At 35.5% G+C, this 15,681-nt stretch overlaps 1 protein-coding gene across 1 annotated transcript; it reads left to right on the top strand.

Annotated features, from left to right (window-relative positions):
* Positions 1-9,451: 9,451 nt before the first annotated feature.
* Positions 9,452-14,032, top strand: LOC100722640 (prorelaxin). The gene is made up of 2 exons (XM_003472260.1): positions 9,452-9,827; positions 13,689-14,032. Exons 1-2 carry the CDS (start codon positions 9,452-9,454, stop codon positions 14,030-14,032), a joined length of 720 nt encoding a protein of 239 aa, XP_003472308.1.
* Positions 14,033-15,681: the final 1,649 nt, after the last annotated feature.

The following is a 15,681-nucleotide window of genomic DNA, read 5'->3' as shown; positions in this document are numbered from 1 at the left end:
AAGCTCTGTATATCTAGAAAAGAACACACAACATTCTTGAAGAAAATTCCAAAATCTTTGTTTCTAAATATTCCACAGCTTTTCTATAGAAACAAAATTACTTAAAAAAATACACTTTACCTACTTCCTTTAAGTAGACTATACAGTAAAATACTAGTACTTTATCTACTACAGAGAATCAAGCAAGCCTTTTAAGCCTGTCTTAAAACTATTTAAATTAGATCATATAAACAAAATCATTAACAGACCAGCCAGGCCATTAACTCTTTACAGGAAAATATTTTTTAAACTGGCTTTTACAAGGTATGGACAGCTATTTCGAAGAGAACAAGAGACATTATGGTAGTCATTGTTGATTTTCTGTCTGGTTTTGCGATGCTTTTATTTTGAATGGTTCTACGCTATTTTTCTCTTGTTTGAATTCATTGTGTGTGAAATATGGACAACTATTTCGAAGAAAACAAGAGACATTATGGTAACCACTGTTGATTTCCTGTGGTCTTGCTTTGAAATCCTGTGTTGATTGCATTGTTTGGTTCTGATCTCCTTTGTTTTGTTCTCTTTTGTTTTATTCTCTTTAAAATAAAAAAAAATAAATTGACTTTTATAAGAATATTCAATGAGTTGTGCCTGTATAAATTATCAATGATAGGATATTTTTAAATGATCAGCAGCTACAACTCTCAGTCACTTTGAGATATCATTTGAAGCTTTTTTTTGTTTTTTGGCACCCAGAAACTGAACTCAGGACTTTGTGTTTACCAGGCAGTCACTGAGCTGCTGAGCAATATCCCTGGCCCCTTAAAGCTCATTTTTAACTTGATCTATAGTTTGACGAAAATCTCCAATTTTTTATACTTATTATGTCGCTAGCATACTTACTCTAAAACTTATTAAAAGTTCAGATAACTTTTGGTTTCACATATCAGACACTCAGTATTTATATTGGTTAATTATTCAATGTATTAATTGCATAATTAATTTTAATTTCAGGTATTTCTATCTGACATCTTTTGGAGGATTCCATATCCTTGTTGAATCTGCCATTCAAGTTTTAAACTGTTTTGGTTAGTTCATCCAGTTTTTTCCTCTATTTCCCTGAGATTCACCATAGGAATGTTGAGTGAATGAAAGTTCCTTTGAACTTCTGGTTCATTTCCTTTTGAACTCTCTATTTTTGTCAGACCTTATATGAACTTTTCATAGAGTTCTGACACCTATGAACTTTATTTTCTTCACCCTTTGAGATCCCTTGTTTACCTTGGGAGAGCTGGATGAATTCAGGGATCTTCTGTTGTCTTGCTTCCCTATGCTTGCATGTGTATATGTATGTATTGCTCTCTCTCTCTGTCTCTCTCCCTCCCCACCTTCTCGCTATCTCTGTCTGTCTGTCTCTACATAGATGGAGGAAAAAAAGAGGAATACACACACACACACACACACACACACACACACACACATCTATTAAAAACCAATGGAAACACACACACACACACATCTATTAAAAGCCAATGGAAAACACTTATTAAATCAAGCCACTGAAAGACTATATATATATATATATATATATATATATATATATAATTTTCCTCCTTTTTGGGGAGATATTGCAGGTTGAGGACTAGATGAGAAAGGTTTGTGGTTTAGATGGAGATTGCTTAATAGGATGTTGCCTCCTATAAATAATTTTCAGCTTTATATGTCCAGTGCAAGTATTTATTCCTTTTGTTATTTATGTTTGGTAACTTGGATTCTGTTTCTGTTTTGCTGAAAGAATTGCTTCTCTTTATAACAGCATTAACAAATTCAATCATACAACACTTATGTATGCTAGCCAATGCAGTTACACCTCCTCCCTTGTCTCCTCTCTATGCATACTATGGCTATTTATTATCTGTGAGTGAAGAAGTAAGAATGGAGAGAAGTAGTAAGAATGAACAAGTCTTATTTCTGATCTTAAAGGAAAAGATTTCAAGTTTCTACCGTTGAGCATGACATTACCTTATGAGTTCTTATTTAAGGACCTTACTTACTGAAATTTCTTTCTTACATACCTCACTTACTATATCAGTCAAGGTTTACTACAGAAACAGATATAACAGATATAACACAAGACATACATATATATAGGAAATTACAAGATTGGCTTACAATGGTCAGCTACAAAGGCAGATGAAGGAGAGGACAGAGAGTATCTGTATGCTGAAGCCTGAAGGGTCCAACCCAAAGACTGGATCCTACTGCAGTGTCCTGTGCAAGTCCATATCTGGAGGCTGATGAGTCTGCGCTGAAGAATCCACAACGGATAGCTGAAGAGTCTATGATGAAGGCTGAAGAGTTCCAGGTGGAAACTGAAAAGTCTGTGCTAGAAGCCAGGAGCTAAAGGCAAAAACTGGAGTTCCTCTAAAGATTCAGTAACCATTGTTCGTTACATTTCTGTTAGTTGATTCTGAATGCCCTGTAATACTTTCATTCTCTTGAATGGTTTTATACTATTTTGTTATGTTTGATGCTATAGTGTATGAAGATATACTCAAATATTTCAAGGAAAGAGACATTATATGATAGCTGCTGTTATGTCCAGTTGTCTTGTGGTGAAATACTATGTTGCTTAAATTGTTCTGTTCTGATCTGTTCTGTTATGTCCTCTTTTGTCTTAACTTTTTAAAAATAAATTTTAAAAAATAAAAAAAAGTTAAAAAAAGATTCAGCAATCAGTCGCTTCTCATTTGTCTTTTATTGATGTGAGCCCTCCTTTTGCACAGGCTGAGAATGTTACAAACTAAGGACCCTGGATCCTTGCTGAATCACTTAGCTAAACTTGTGACATCAAATTGACACAATGAACAATATACTAGAATGGAAAGAGTTTGTCCTCTATACCCCAGGAGGTAGAGCTACTGAATCCCTTTAGTTAAGCTTTTAGACTTCTCAAATTGACACACTGTATAAACCATAACAATCCATCCCTTGTCAGCTTGGCAACCAGACACATTTCTTTGAACTGGTTTCTAGATACAAAATATGCTTATGATTACCCCTGTTATAATTATCCTGCACACAAACAGAAATGTATCAATTCTCTCTCCAGAATAGAAAGTAGTTTTCCTTGGGTGATGCTTATTCTTATCATTTCACAACATGAACATTATAATACAGTTTAACAACCCATAAAAAAGTGTTAAGTCTATCAACATTATATTACATTAGAACCATATTACAGAAGACATAGTACAATTACACACCTCTGTTCTGTAGCTGATCATAGGGTCTTAGCTGGTATTTAGAACTACCTTCTTCCACTACCCACTCTGGACCAACAGCATGCTTCTCCAAGACCTGTGAGCACTTCAACAGGTCTTGGTTCTTTCCCTGGTATAGTGATTTTCATTGCTGAAGGCCAGGTCATTTGTCATTTGTCCTATATCAGGTTTTTGTAGTTTCCTGTTGACTTTAATACCAGGGCATGGTAATACTAAGAGGCACTATAAAGTATCTCCACATATATTGCTGCTTTCCTCCATTGTGGAGTAGTGGTGTAATCTTCCCTTAATAGTTTGGGTCAGTCACCCCTGACAACACTGTAACTTCCTGTTTAGTTTGTTTCCTTAGAGGCATGAGGAGATCAAAGTGACCATGGGGAAGTCTTAGCTTTTAGTTCAATAGTATCATTCTTGTGCTTCATGGTGTAAGTCTTCCTTCCCTTTGGAACCAAAAATTCTAAGCCAGCAGAAGATAAGGTCATGGGAGCATAAATTTTGCTAGTGGATCACTAGTGGGAATGGTAAGTAGTAACATTCCTACTTCTGCCCTTGATTCCTGAACCCATGAATCTTGGCTATGAGACACAACTTGAACATTATAATATAGTTTAACAACACATAAAAAACTGTTAAGTCTACCATATAGTAGACACTGGTTCAAAGCATATACAGACTTTTGAAATACCTTACCCCAGCCCTGCAAGCTACTGCCACCTAGCTGCCGCCTTAACTGTGTCTTCAAAAGACCATTCCAACTTTCTATCAGTCCAGCTACTTCTGGATATTGAGGAACATGGTAAGACCAGTGAATTCCATGAGCATAAGCCTACTGCCTGATTTATTTGGCAGAAAAATGTGTTCATTGGTCAGAGGCAATGCTATGTGGAATTCCATAACAGTGGATAAAACAGTCTGTGAGTCCAAAGATGATAGTTTTGGCAGAAGCGTTATGTGCAGCAAAGGCAAATCCATATCCAGAATATATGTCTGTGCCAGAGAGGACAACGCACTGTTCATTCTGTGATGGAAGTGGTCCAATATAATCAACCTGCTGCCAGGTCGCAGGTTGACCACCCCAGGGAATGGTGCTGTCTCAAGGGCTCAGTGTTGGCCCTCTGCTGCTGGCATATTGGGCATTCAGCAGTGGCTGTGTCCAGATCAGCCTTGGTGAGTGGAAGTCCATGTTGCCGAGCCCATTTATAACTTCCATCCCTACCACCATGGCCACTCTGTTCATAGGTGCATTGGACAATGACTGGGATGGCCAAAGAAGGTTGACCACTATCCATAAAACAAGTCTCCTTATCTACTTGATTATTGAAGTCCTCTTCCTGCTGCTGTCACCTTTTGGCGAGCATTTACATGGGAAGCAAATGTTTATTTTTACATCCTCTGCCCACATAGAGGGGTCTACCCACATCCCTCTGCCCCAAATATCTATCACCAATTTTCCAATTGTGTTCTTTCCAAGTTCCTGCCCATCCAGTCAGACCATTGGCTATAGCCCATGAATCAGTATACAGTCCAAGTCTGGCCATTTCTCCTGCCAGGCAAAATGTACTACTACATGCACTGCCAGAAATTCTGCCCACTAGGACGATTTCCCTTCATCACTGTTCTTCAGGGATGTCCCAGAAATGGGCTACAGTGCTGCCACTTGTAGGTGGTGCCTGTAATATGTGCAGAGCCAATCGTAAACTAGGCCTTAATCTTCTTGTCTTCTGACAGCTGATCATACAGTACACACCACAATGCTATAGATGCAGTATAGTAGGCATAGGAGCCATAGGTATCTGGGCAACTACCTCATGTAACAATAAACTACTTCTAAGATTTCAAATAATCAAAAATGTCCATACTTCCAAAAGTGATTTACAAATTTAGTGTAATACTTATCAGAAGACCAACAGCATGCTTCTCAGAAGTACAAAAAGCAACCCTAAAATTTATATGGAAACACAAATAGTCAAAGTAATCTTGAATAAAAAAAATCTAGAACCATCACAATACCTAGCTTCAAGTCACACTACAGAATGATAGTAATCAAACAGCCTGAAAACTGGCATAAAAACAAATAGATTAATTGAACAGAAGTGATCCCTCAGAAATAAACCCATGTAACTACAGTGAGTAAGTCACAATAAAGGTGTCAACAGCATTAGAGAAAGGATTGTCTTTTCAAAAAATGGGGTGAAAAACCCGTATAGCCACATGCAGGATATGGAAACTTGACATTCATCTTTCATCCTGTACAAAAATCAACTCAAAATGATCAACTCGAAAGACCTAAAAGAGCTGGAACTCTACTAGAAGAAAACATAATAAGAAAATAACATAAGAAAACACCTGAAAACATCAGGATAGACAATGATTTTTAAGTCACTCAAAAAATGCAGGAAACAAAAGCAAAAATTGACAAGTAGAATTATATCAAACTAAAAGTCTTCTATACAGAAAAAGAAACAGTCAATAGAGTGAAGAGAAAACCTACAGGATGGGAGAAAATATTTGCAAAGTACCTTTTTGGCAGGAAAGTAATAGCCAGAATATATAAGGAACTAAAAACAAAAATGAAAAAATATGATTAAAAATTATCTACAAACCTGGAAAATACGTTGAATGAAATAAACCAGACACATAAGTTTAAATATTATATCTTATCTCTCTTGAGTGAGGCAAAGTACAAAGAAAATGATAAAGGAGAGAAACAAAGGGACAAGGGGACAGATTTCTTGCAATAGGGAAGTAGTTCAAGGGAACAAAGGCAAGGGGGAGGAGGAGTGGAAATGGGAGAAATAAAGATGTGCCACGTACAAGAACCTAATAACCTCAATTAATGTAAACATCATATTCCATAACATGAGCTAAGACAAATAATGTCAACACATATGAAAAAGGTGTTAGGGAAACCTGAAGAGGAGGGAGGAGGGAGAGGGAAGGGGAAAGGGAAAGGGATTTTAAAAAATAAGTTATTATATATACATGTAACTACTCCCCAAGATGATTATAAACTATACAAATTGCAAACATGTACTAATAAAATAAAAAATACTTACAAATGAACTTCATAAACATTTTCTTTAGAGAAAAAATATAAATGGCCAACAAATTGAAAGTATCATTAGCTATCAGGGATATGCATATAAAAACACAATAAGATAATATTTCACTTCAGTGAGAATGGCTATTATCAAAAGATAAAATAATGACAAATTTTGGCAGCAATGTTAGAAAAGGAGAAATTGCTGATGGGAATGTGAATTATTATACTCATTATGTAGAACATTATGGAGGTTCCTCAGAAAAACTAAAAATACATGTAGCATACGATTCAGCTATCCTACACTGTGAATGTAGCCAAAGGAAATAAAATTAGCATAAGAAAAGAAATACATGCACACCCATGTCTACTGTAGCACTGTTCATAGTAACCATGTTATGGAATGAACCTACATGCCCATGAATGAATGGGTCAGGAAGCTGTTGCATATACACAAAGAATATTATCTAGGTCTAAAGAAGAAAGAAATCCTGTCACTGTAGCACAATGGATAGAAGTGGAGGACATTATATTAAGTGAAATAAGCCAGCTACAGAAAAACAGTTACCATGTGTTTTCTCTTATGTGTGTGAACAAAAAAATGGGTGATCTGAATTTGTGATTGATCGGAACAGTGAATGTTAGAGGCTGTAAAGTGGAGCAGAGGATAAAGGGAGGTTAGGTAACTGGTAGCAAAACACAGTTGGGTAAACGGAATAAGTTGTGGTATTCCGTAACACAGTGGAGTGACTATAGTTCGCAATAATCTACTAACATATTTTATGAGGATCCAGACGAGGAGTTCAAAGTCTACACATAAATGATATGGAGAGGGAAATGCTAATTACTCTGGTTTGATCTATGTATGCTGGATGCATGTGTGGACATGTCACACTATACCACATTACTATATGCAATTACTACATGTTAGTAAAAGATTAAAAAGAACTTAAAGTCTTCTTTCTCTCTTCCTTCTTCTCTCCCTCCCTCTCGCTTTCATTCTCCCTCGAAAATCCTAAAAGAGTGACTGATAAGGGCCTAATGAATAAGCATCTAACATACACAGCATTAGCCTCTCAATGGTCTCGGTAGGCTCCTCTCATTTTTCCAGTGAGCTACAATTAGCATATAAGCCTTTCTCCTGTTGTTTCCTACATCATGGCTCAAAAATGGCACTTCATCTTTTTTTCAGTGTCTGTTTCAGTTAGGAAAGGTAGGGAAACAAGAATTCTTAGTGCTTGAATTAGGAAAACAAAACCTTTGCCAGGAAATTCCATAGGTGTTTTTAGGTTGTATTGGCCAGAAAAACTGTGTCATATGAATACTGCTATTAGAAAAGATATTGAGAAATCACAAGTAGCACATTACAAGCCTCAAGAGTCAAAGCTTTTGTGTCTTCAGTGACTTTTTCAAGGACACTGATTTGTATGTATTAACCTTCATTATTTCAAATAACTCCAATTAGAACAGGATTCAAGGAATATAATGTTGCCAGAGAATGGGAGCTTTGGCATCTCCTTAACATGGAGTGGAATTCCAGCTCCAGCACTTGTCAGGTGTATGCATGGATACACTTATTATTTCTCTCTAAAAAAGATTTTTGTTTATTTACTTGTTTTATTTTTTAAGAAGAAATCTCTTTGATTTGTGCCTACAAAGTCTTTGAATGCTGCCTTTGCTGTGACCACTAACAGTGAGGTAAGCCCATATCTGGCACATGTGTATGCTAGCTAAAGTTGCATTACACAAGATAAATACTCTCACTTTGTTTTCTCCCTCTGCAAAATGTCAAAATGGCCACTTTACTGGATACTTGTGAGAATAAACACAGGCAAAATAAGAAATTAAAACATCCCTACAAATTTAGTTTTCAGTAAGCAATAATTTTGGAAGAATTCTTGAAACTGGAGTTTTAATAACTTTTAACACAAAAATATCTTTAAATCTCAGTGTTGAGAAACTGTTTAAACTGATTCTCTTAGTAAAAATCACTTTAAAAATAATGCCTCTTACCAAACCACAGCTTTGCTCAGGTTATCTATTTATTTATTTTTAAAAAATTATGCAGTACCTCATATTTGACTAATGCTGACTGCACTCTGTTGAAATATCATCAATGTAGAAATCAGAATTATTTTATTCAATAGCTCTATTTTCAACTGAGATAATCTAAGATTATGAACATAAGCAAATAAATTATTGAAAAATATGAAAGTTTGCTTAATGGGCATAAATATTACATCAAACTTGATTTTTTAAAGTTAAATTAGAAGGTGATTAAGTTAGAAATCACTTCTCACATACAGCAAACATAGATCACAGTAAAAACTATGAGCATATAATTTTTGTGCTATAGCAGTAGAGTAAATATTTTTTCTAGGATTGTGGGGGGCTTTTCTGTTTCTTTTTTTCTTCTTTCTTCTGCAGTATCTACACATGTAGAACATAATATCAAATTAAAATACTTAGTTAACTGGTTATAATCAAACTGCCTCACAAAGGAGCAGAAGGAAGATCCAACAGAGAAAGTGTGTTGTGTTTTTTAACAAATTACTGTGCAAGCTGACAGTGTGGTTGCTCAGAACTTTAATGCTTTTCCTAGGATTCAGATTAAAAGTCATGCATTTCCCTTCTTGCCAATAATTTATCCATTCACTAATTTTATTTCCTAAGGATATATCATGCACTGTATTATTTAACTATAATCTTAGTTAGATTTGAAGCTTATGTGGCAAATATTCATGCTGGAAAAGTTTGGGATGTAAGAAGATGTCATGTTTATTTTTGTTGATTTTTAGTGTAATGATCATAATTCACTGTATCATAAAGGAAAGAAAAATTTCAGTATACAAGATGGTTTGAGCACAAAAGAAAAACATTAGTAAGAAGGCCAAGGACGGAATGATAGGTAAAGAAGGAAAGATGGGGAAGGTGATGAACAAGAGCTGCAGAAGAAAATTCCATGAAGTAAATGGGAAAGGGTGGAGCTAGAACCACTGACTTTAAGAGCTGAGTGATAGCCCAAAGGGTATAAAAGCCTGGCTGGGCCTGGTGGAAAAAGCAACCTGAAGTCTAGGGTGGACACACAGGTATAGCTTAGCAGCACATAGCAGAGGCAATCTCCAAAGCAACAGACACCAGGTCCAGGATGCTGCACCTCTTTTTCCACCTCCTAGGAGTCTGGCTGCTGCTGAGCCAGGCTTCTGGAACTGTATCTCCTGGGTTTTTGGACAAAGTTATTAAGGTATGTGGACGTGATTTAGTCCGAATCAAGATAGATATTTGTGGCAAGATTCTGTTGGGAGATATGACTACCGGCCAAGAGAAACAGCGCATTCTGGGATCTGGACAATCCGCAGGTGAGAGCTTGCACCACCACCCCAACCCTGCCATTCCGTACTTCTCACTGGTTGCTTCACACCAACAACTAATCAAAATGGTGGCTTATGCAGCAGGTTTGGCAAAGAGCCTCACCCCAGAATTGCATGGTATTCTTCCTATCAGGTCAGCCATGTCTGAACAAGGTAGAAGCCCCAGAAGAGGTGATTCTGTCAAAATTTTGGTGACAGGTGCACTCCTGAGTTTGTGAGGAAAAGCTGAGTAGGCCAGCTAGTTGGTGTGGTGGCATCTGGGCACTTGGAGGGAGTATCTCTAGTTGAGAAGAAGGGGCAGAAAGTGAGGTAGCAAGCTAGCTATCAAGCCTGTTTGTGTGCTCAAGGGCATGCTGCAGCAGACCTCTATGGGGTCCTGAAATAGGAGTCTGGAAGGGACTCCTCTACTCCATGTAGCCTATTCCATGAAGAACCCCACCTGCCCCTGCACACACCCTTTTTAAACTCACCTCTGACTTCTTGGATGAATTGGGTCTTTTAGTTCATCTGAAGGATCAGGGTAGAACTTGGGTGAGGTCAGGTGGGAAATGGATGAGAAACAAAGTGTCAGGAGAATCCAAGAGAAAATTGAAGGGGATCAGAGAGAAGGGAACCTTGCACTTAAGACAATCACAGCTGAAGATCTTTCAAGTTTTGGAAACTTCATTGATGCTTTCAAGTTTTGGGAACTCCACAGATATATTTTTAAAGCAAGATCTCAGAAATGAGCACAGCTCAAATTTGGAATGACTTTAAAAGTACTTTCGTTAGTTACAAAGCACTTATAAAGATAATTTGGAAGCTAAGTTAAAGTCGCAGTGAAAATCCAGAGGTATAGGCTAGTGTAATTAAATTCAGAGAAGGCAAGGTCAATCACCAATATTTAAGACATTCATATCATATATATATAATTTGATAAACCACAATTAAATTTATAGGTTATATACTATACATAAGTGACATGCAAAATTACTGTGCACAACACATACATTTAACTTGTCTTTCAAAAGATCTAAAGTATGATTTTAAAGTTATTGACTATTTTTCTTCATTGTCAGATACTGATTTACTTAATGCTTAATTAATGCTTAATGCTTAATACTTAAGAAGTTTTTATATACTTCTTACATAAATTTAATAGAATACCAGTCTAGGAACTGTCTAACACACTAGAAAAGACTACATTGTATTGCATTTGCTACTCATATGAAATGAAAATGTACATAGACAGTAAGAAAATGAAAAGCACCAATATATATTAAACCCTTTGAAAAATACATGTGAATATAATGAGAAAATAAAATATATTCAATAACAAAACAAATGTTAACATTTGAATATAAGTATGTATATCTTTCACATTTTCACTTTGCATTATGCTGTGAGCATTTTTCACCATTTTATTCTCCAAAACCTAATTGCCACATAATCTTATGTGCCACATAACATTTAGGTCAATGAACGATTGCATTTATAATGCTTATTTCATAAGATTATACTGAGCTGAAATTTCCTATTACCTACTGATATAGGTATAGTAAAATACCATACTCTCATGTTTGAGGTAATGCTGATGTATACAAATCTACCTCACTGTCAGCTGTACAAAAGAATGGCAATATAATTATGTGCAGCACATAATCCTTGATAGCAATGATAAATATCTATTACTAGTTTATATATTTACTATATTTTTGTTATTTTAGGATGTATTTATTATTTTTCTAAAAAAGAAGTATACTGTAAAACAGGATGCTGTGTTATGCTGGCAGTAGCCCTCATGCATCTCTTGTTTACCACATCTCTTGATTGCTTCCAGAGACCCTGTCACATAGTTGAACTTTACTGTCTAGAACTAAGTAAATATACTCGAATTGTTTGCACAGTGACTAAATAAAATAACAGCACATTTCTCAGAACATTTGCCCTTTTTTAAGTGACACATGTTGACTGTATGTTGAAACACTGTTAGACATTTAGATTATTTTCAAACTGCTATTGAAAATGGTTTGCTGAACACATTCATGTGCAGATATCTGGCCAAATTTCTACTTTCTTAGAAGAGACCTATGATTTTAAAAATATTTGAAAATAATTTTTATATTGCTACCTAATACAAAATTTAATTAGAAATAGCCTAACAAAAACTGCCTGTATATATGGATTTACTAGAAATATGTCAGTAATTTGTGATTCAAATGAGATTTTATTCTTTTATTGTTATACAGTATTAAATTTGCTTTTATATTATTTTTTACCCATCAAGTGTCCCACAATAGCACTCACTCTATCCTTTTTAAAAGAGTAGTTTTAATTAGAAAAGACCTATATGCAGAAATCTGAGTCAAAAGTACAGTGACTAAGAGATATGTGTTTTTATGAATTCAGGTAGAATATTGAGTCTAGAATCCATAAATCATAAGTGATGTAGATAACAAAATGTTTCAAACCAAGTTTAAAAATAAAAGACTTCAAAACACACAGTTCATGAATAAACTTAACACAAGCTACACCTGTTTTGTTTAATTTGTTTACTGGCTTTCAGCGTATAGAAAGTTAACATCAGCTTTTCTCAGCATTCAATAAATTCCCAAATAGAGAAAGATTAAGGGCAAGGAGAAGATTATAATAACCAGGGGAAGTCAAACTTTGTCTGATTGAGGGAAATGCCAGAACTTCTGACCTAACTAAAAATGACATAAAATCTCATCTGTCATTGCTAGTGTAGAACATGAATGAGATAAATTATTAGCAGAAAAGACAAGTGATAGCATATTATTACTATTATTACTTTGCCAAATTCCAACTATTGAAATTTGTAGTTGGCTAAAATTCTTGCTGCAAGACTCATTAGGAAATAGACCAGCCCCAGGATCACCCCTGCCTAGGTAAGAAACAGTTTTATCTGAAGAATCTTTCTTCATTCACATTTACTTATATATTTAATCAGCATGCTTACATTATTTCAAGAGTAACAATGCATTAACAATAAGTTGACAGTTTGCTGTCCAGGAAGAAGAGCAGCAAGAACCAGTCCAGGTCTACCCTATAATTTAAATTTCATCTGTGTTCCTAATTTTTGTGTGTGCTAACTCTCAAACAGTGTTAATTGGGAGAGGAAGGCTAGGAGACAGTTTATATGACTGACCGGTTTTTTGAGGGCAGGAAATCTTTTCTTTTACTTCAGTCTCCTATTGGCAGTGTCAGACATTCAACTAAACTGAATGAATATGAAGAAAAACAAAGATGTCAGCTGATCCAGCAGGTTCCAAACCCAGTTTCTAACCTTGATATTAACCAGCATAGTCCTGGAACATATACCATACATAGTACACTAGTTAATGTAAACACACCACAGAAGATTCTAATTTCTTCTGAAAGTCCATGATTTTTGGTCAGTATTCTTTTAACCTATTTCTCTCTTTAATATAAAATACTATTGTCATGGAACAAATACCGTGGGGAAAAGAGCTTACTAGATGTTTAAAGGATGTCAGAGACTTGAAGCTCCTGCTGATTAATGAGAAGTCATGGAAATTTGGCCTTTTATTCTGAAGTCAGTTATCTTGCACCATGGAACATTTGGTAGCTTAAACTAATTAAAAAGCCTTTTCAACAGTTACTATTATAACACAGAAGTTTCTTAGTCATAAAGAAAATTACTTAGATAGAAATCCATTTGCAGACAAAGAGTTTGTATGACCAAAAGGACCTCAGAAGGATAAGAGAGCATCGTCAATGAGTAAAAAGTATTATGATACAAAGCAATAAGGGGATATAGAGACATGACAGATGACTAAACAGAGTAAAACTGAACCTTGAAAAGATTATAATACTTTATTCTGACCAATTATAAGTAATCTAAGTTATTTAGACATTAGGACACTTGCTGATTCTGTTTTCAATGTTTAATTTTATTGAGCTAACTAATGCTTTCCTTTTGGCTATTTGTAGCTTTCCTGGTGTTTCTTGACACAAATATTTTTTTCCCTCTTCCCATTTTTAACTCAACAGAAATCATGCCATCCTCTATCAACAAAGAGGTAGACTCCCTAAATATGTTGGAATCCATTGCTAATTTGCCAGAAGAGCTGAGGGCAATGCTGCCTGAGAAACAGCCATCATCACCACAGCTACAACAATATGTACCTGCATTAAAGAATTCAAATGTTGCCGTTAAAGAACTTAATAAAATTATTCGTGGTAGACAAGAAGAAGCAGAAGACAACAGCCATTCATTATTAAAAGATTTCAACTTGAATATTTATTCACCAAAAAACGAACAGCTTGATATGACAGTGAGTGAGAAATGTTGCCAAGTTGGCTGTACTAGAAGATTTATTGCAAACTCATGCTGAGATGAAGTTAATCCTGTGTACCTCATAGCATGTTCATACACATTCAAGATGATATTTCTTTGTTGCTTCCTTCTGGTTCTCTTGATGATTAGAATATGGGAAATCAATATTAATATTTGGATTTTTCATTTCATGTAAAAATACTTCTTTGCATTACTGTTTCTGTTTAATAATACTTTTAAGCAAGTCTTTTGTTGTTTTTATTAGTCTTATTATATTATTGCTTTTTAGTGCTGTTAACTTAAAATTATCATAAAATGACACTTTAACCAGCTAAAATAACACAATTTAGTACAATGCCTACCACTAGTTATATAAAATGGACCAAAAGACTTTCATAGATCTTAACAATCAGACTCTATATGTATAAAGCCACAAACATTGGTCTTTCCTGATAGATTTTTAAAAATTTTTCTGTAATTGAAATTGCAAACAATCAAAGTGGACTTAAAATTCAATTTAATTTAGGTGAGAACATACAAACTTGAGTGTTTTCAGAATGAGTGCTACTCTCAGATCTAGCCTCTAATAGACAAAAATAAAACCTAAGAGACCATAAGTCACCTTGCACAATGTCAGGAAGGATGCTGTCTAAAAATGAAGCTTTCAACACACAAAAATGAGGACAATGCACAGGCAAGTTAAAGCTCAGAGACCAGAAAGGGGCACCATCAGACCCAGAAGGCTCATCTTTAGGCCCTACCCTACCCCATGCCCATGTGCCATACACCCCTACCAAAAAAAAAAAAAAAATCACGGAGGCAGGCTCCTAGCACCAGAATTTATATTTATTGCTTCTGATGATGTGACCACTTTTAAAGTAGTAAAAGATAATTTCTGGTTATTCGTCTACCATAAACACTCAAATAATCAGTACCTTTAGAAACCTAATGCTGTTACCAAAATCTATCTAAATGTCATGAGAAACTGATCATTGTAGCTTAGCATACTTTTCATATTTAAAAAATTACTGTTTATACATATGTATCATTCAGAATTCTGTTTTCTTTAGAAAACATAAAATTCTAAAACTGGCTTAAATATTTTAGCCTCTGAATGATGACAAAAGGCTCCTGCTACCTTTCCAATCAGCCTCTTTCCTGGTGTTCCTCAGCTCATGGCCTCAACATGACTGCTTCACCCCTTTTTAAGTATCAGTTTCAAGCAGGAAAGGAATGATAATTCAATTAGAAAACAAAGATTTGTCAGGAAACTCTACATTTTTGCTTGTTTTATCGGCCAGAACTGTGTCACATGGGCACTGTCCCCTCCAAGATTTGTGACTTGTAGCCTCCAGCATTCAGGTAGTCAAGGTAGAAGGCTCTAATTAAGATTAGGAGTTTGGACATGGCGTCTTTTACTATGCCTGAATGGTCAACATAAAAACAGCACTCTTCTTTTAGAGCGGCACATAGGCCGCCTTCCTTTAGGAGGAGTAGGTCTAGTCCCCTCCTGTTTTGGAGAACTACTTTAGTTGACAAGTCTATTTGGTCTTGAATGACCTGAATGGTACTAGATAATGTCTGTACATCACTAACAATCTGGTTGGAAGGTTGGACAGAAACTCCTACTCCTGTTGCCTCCATACCTAAGGCTCCTGATATCTCTAAGCCTATCAATAAGGAATAAATTGAATTGCCCTCTTTGAG

The sequence above is a fragment of the Cavia porcellus genome, unplaced genomic scaffold (genome assembly GCF_034190915.1).
Source record: "Cavia porcellus strain 051 isolate PalLab524CR breed Dunkin Hartley unplaced genomic scaffold, mCavPor4.1 scaffold_1, whole genome shotgun sequence".
Classification (NCBI taxonomy): Eukaryota; Metazoa; Chordata; class Mammalia; order Rodentia; family Caviidae; genus Cavia; species Cavia porcellus.
This window is presented reverse-complemented; position numbering and strand designations above follow the sequence as displayed.

Coding starts and splice junctions, on each gene's coding strand:
- LOC100722640 (XM_003472260.1), top strand. CDS start 9,452: ATGCTGCACCTCTTTTTCCACCTCCTAGGAGTCTGGCTGCTGCTGAGC. Junction 9,828..13,688: donor GTCAGCCATGTCTGAACAAG/GTAGAAGCCCCA, acceptor TTAACTCAACAG/AAATCATGCCATCCTCTATC.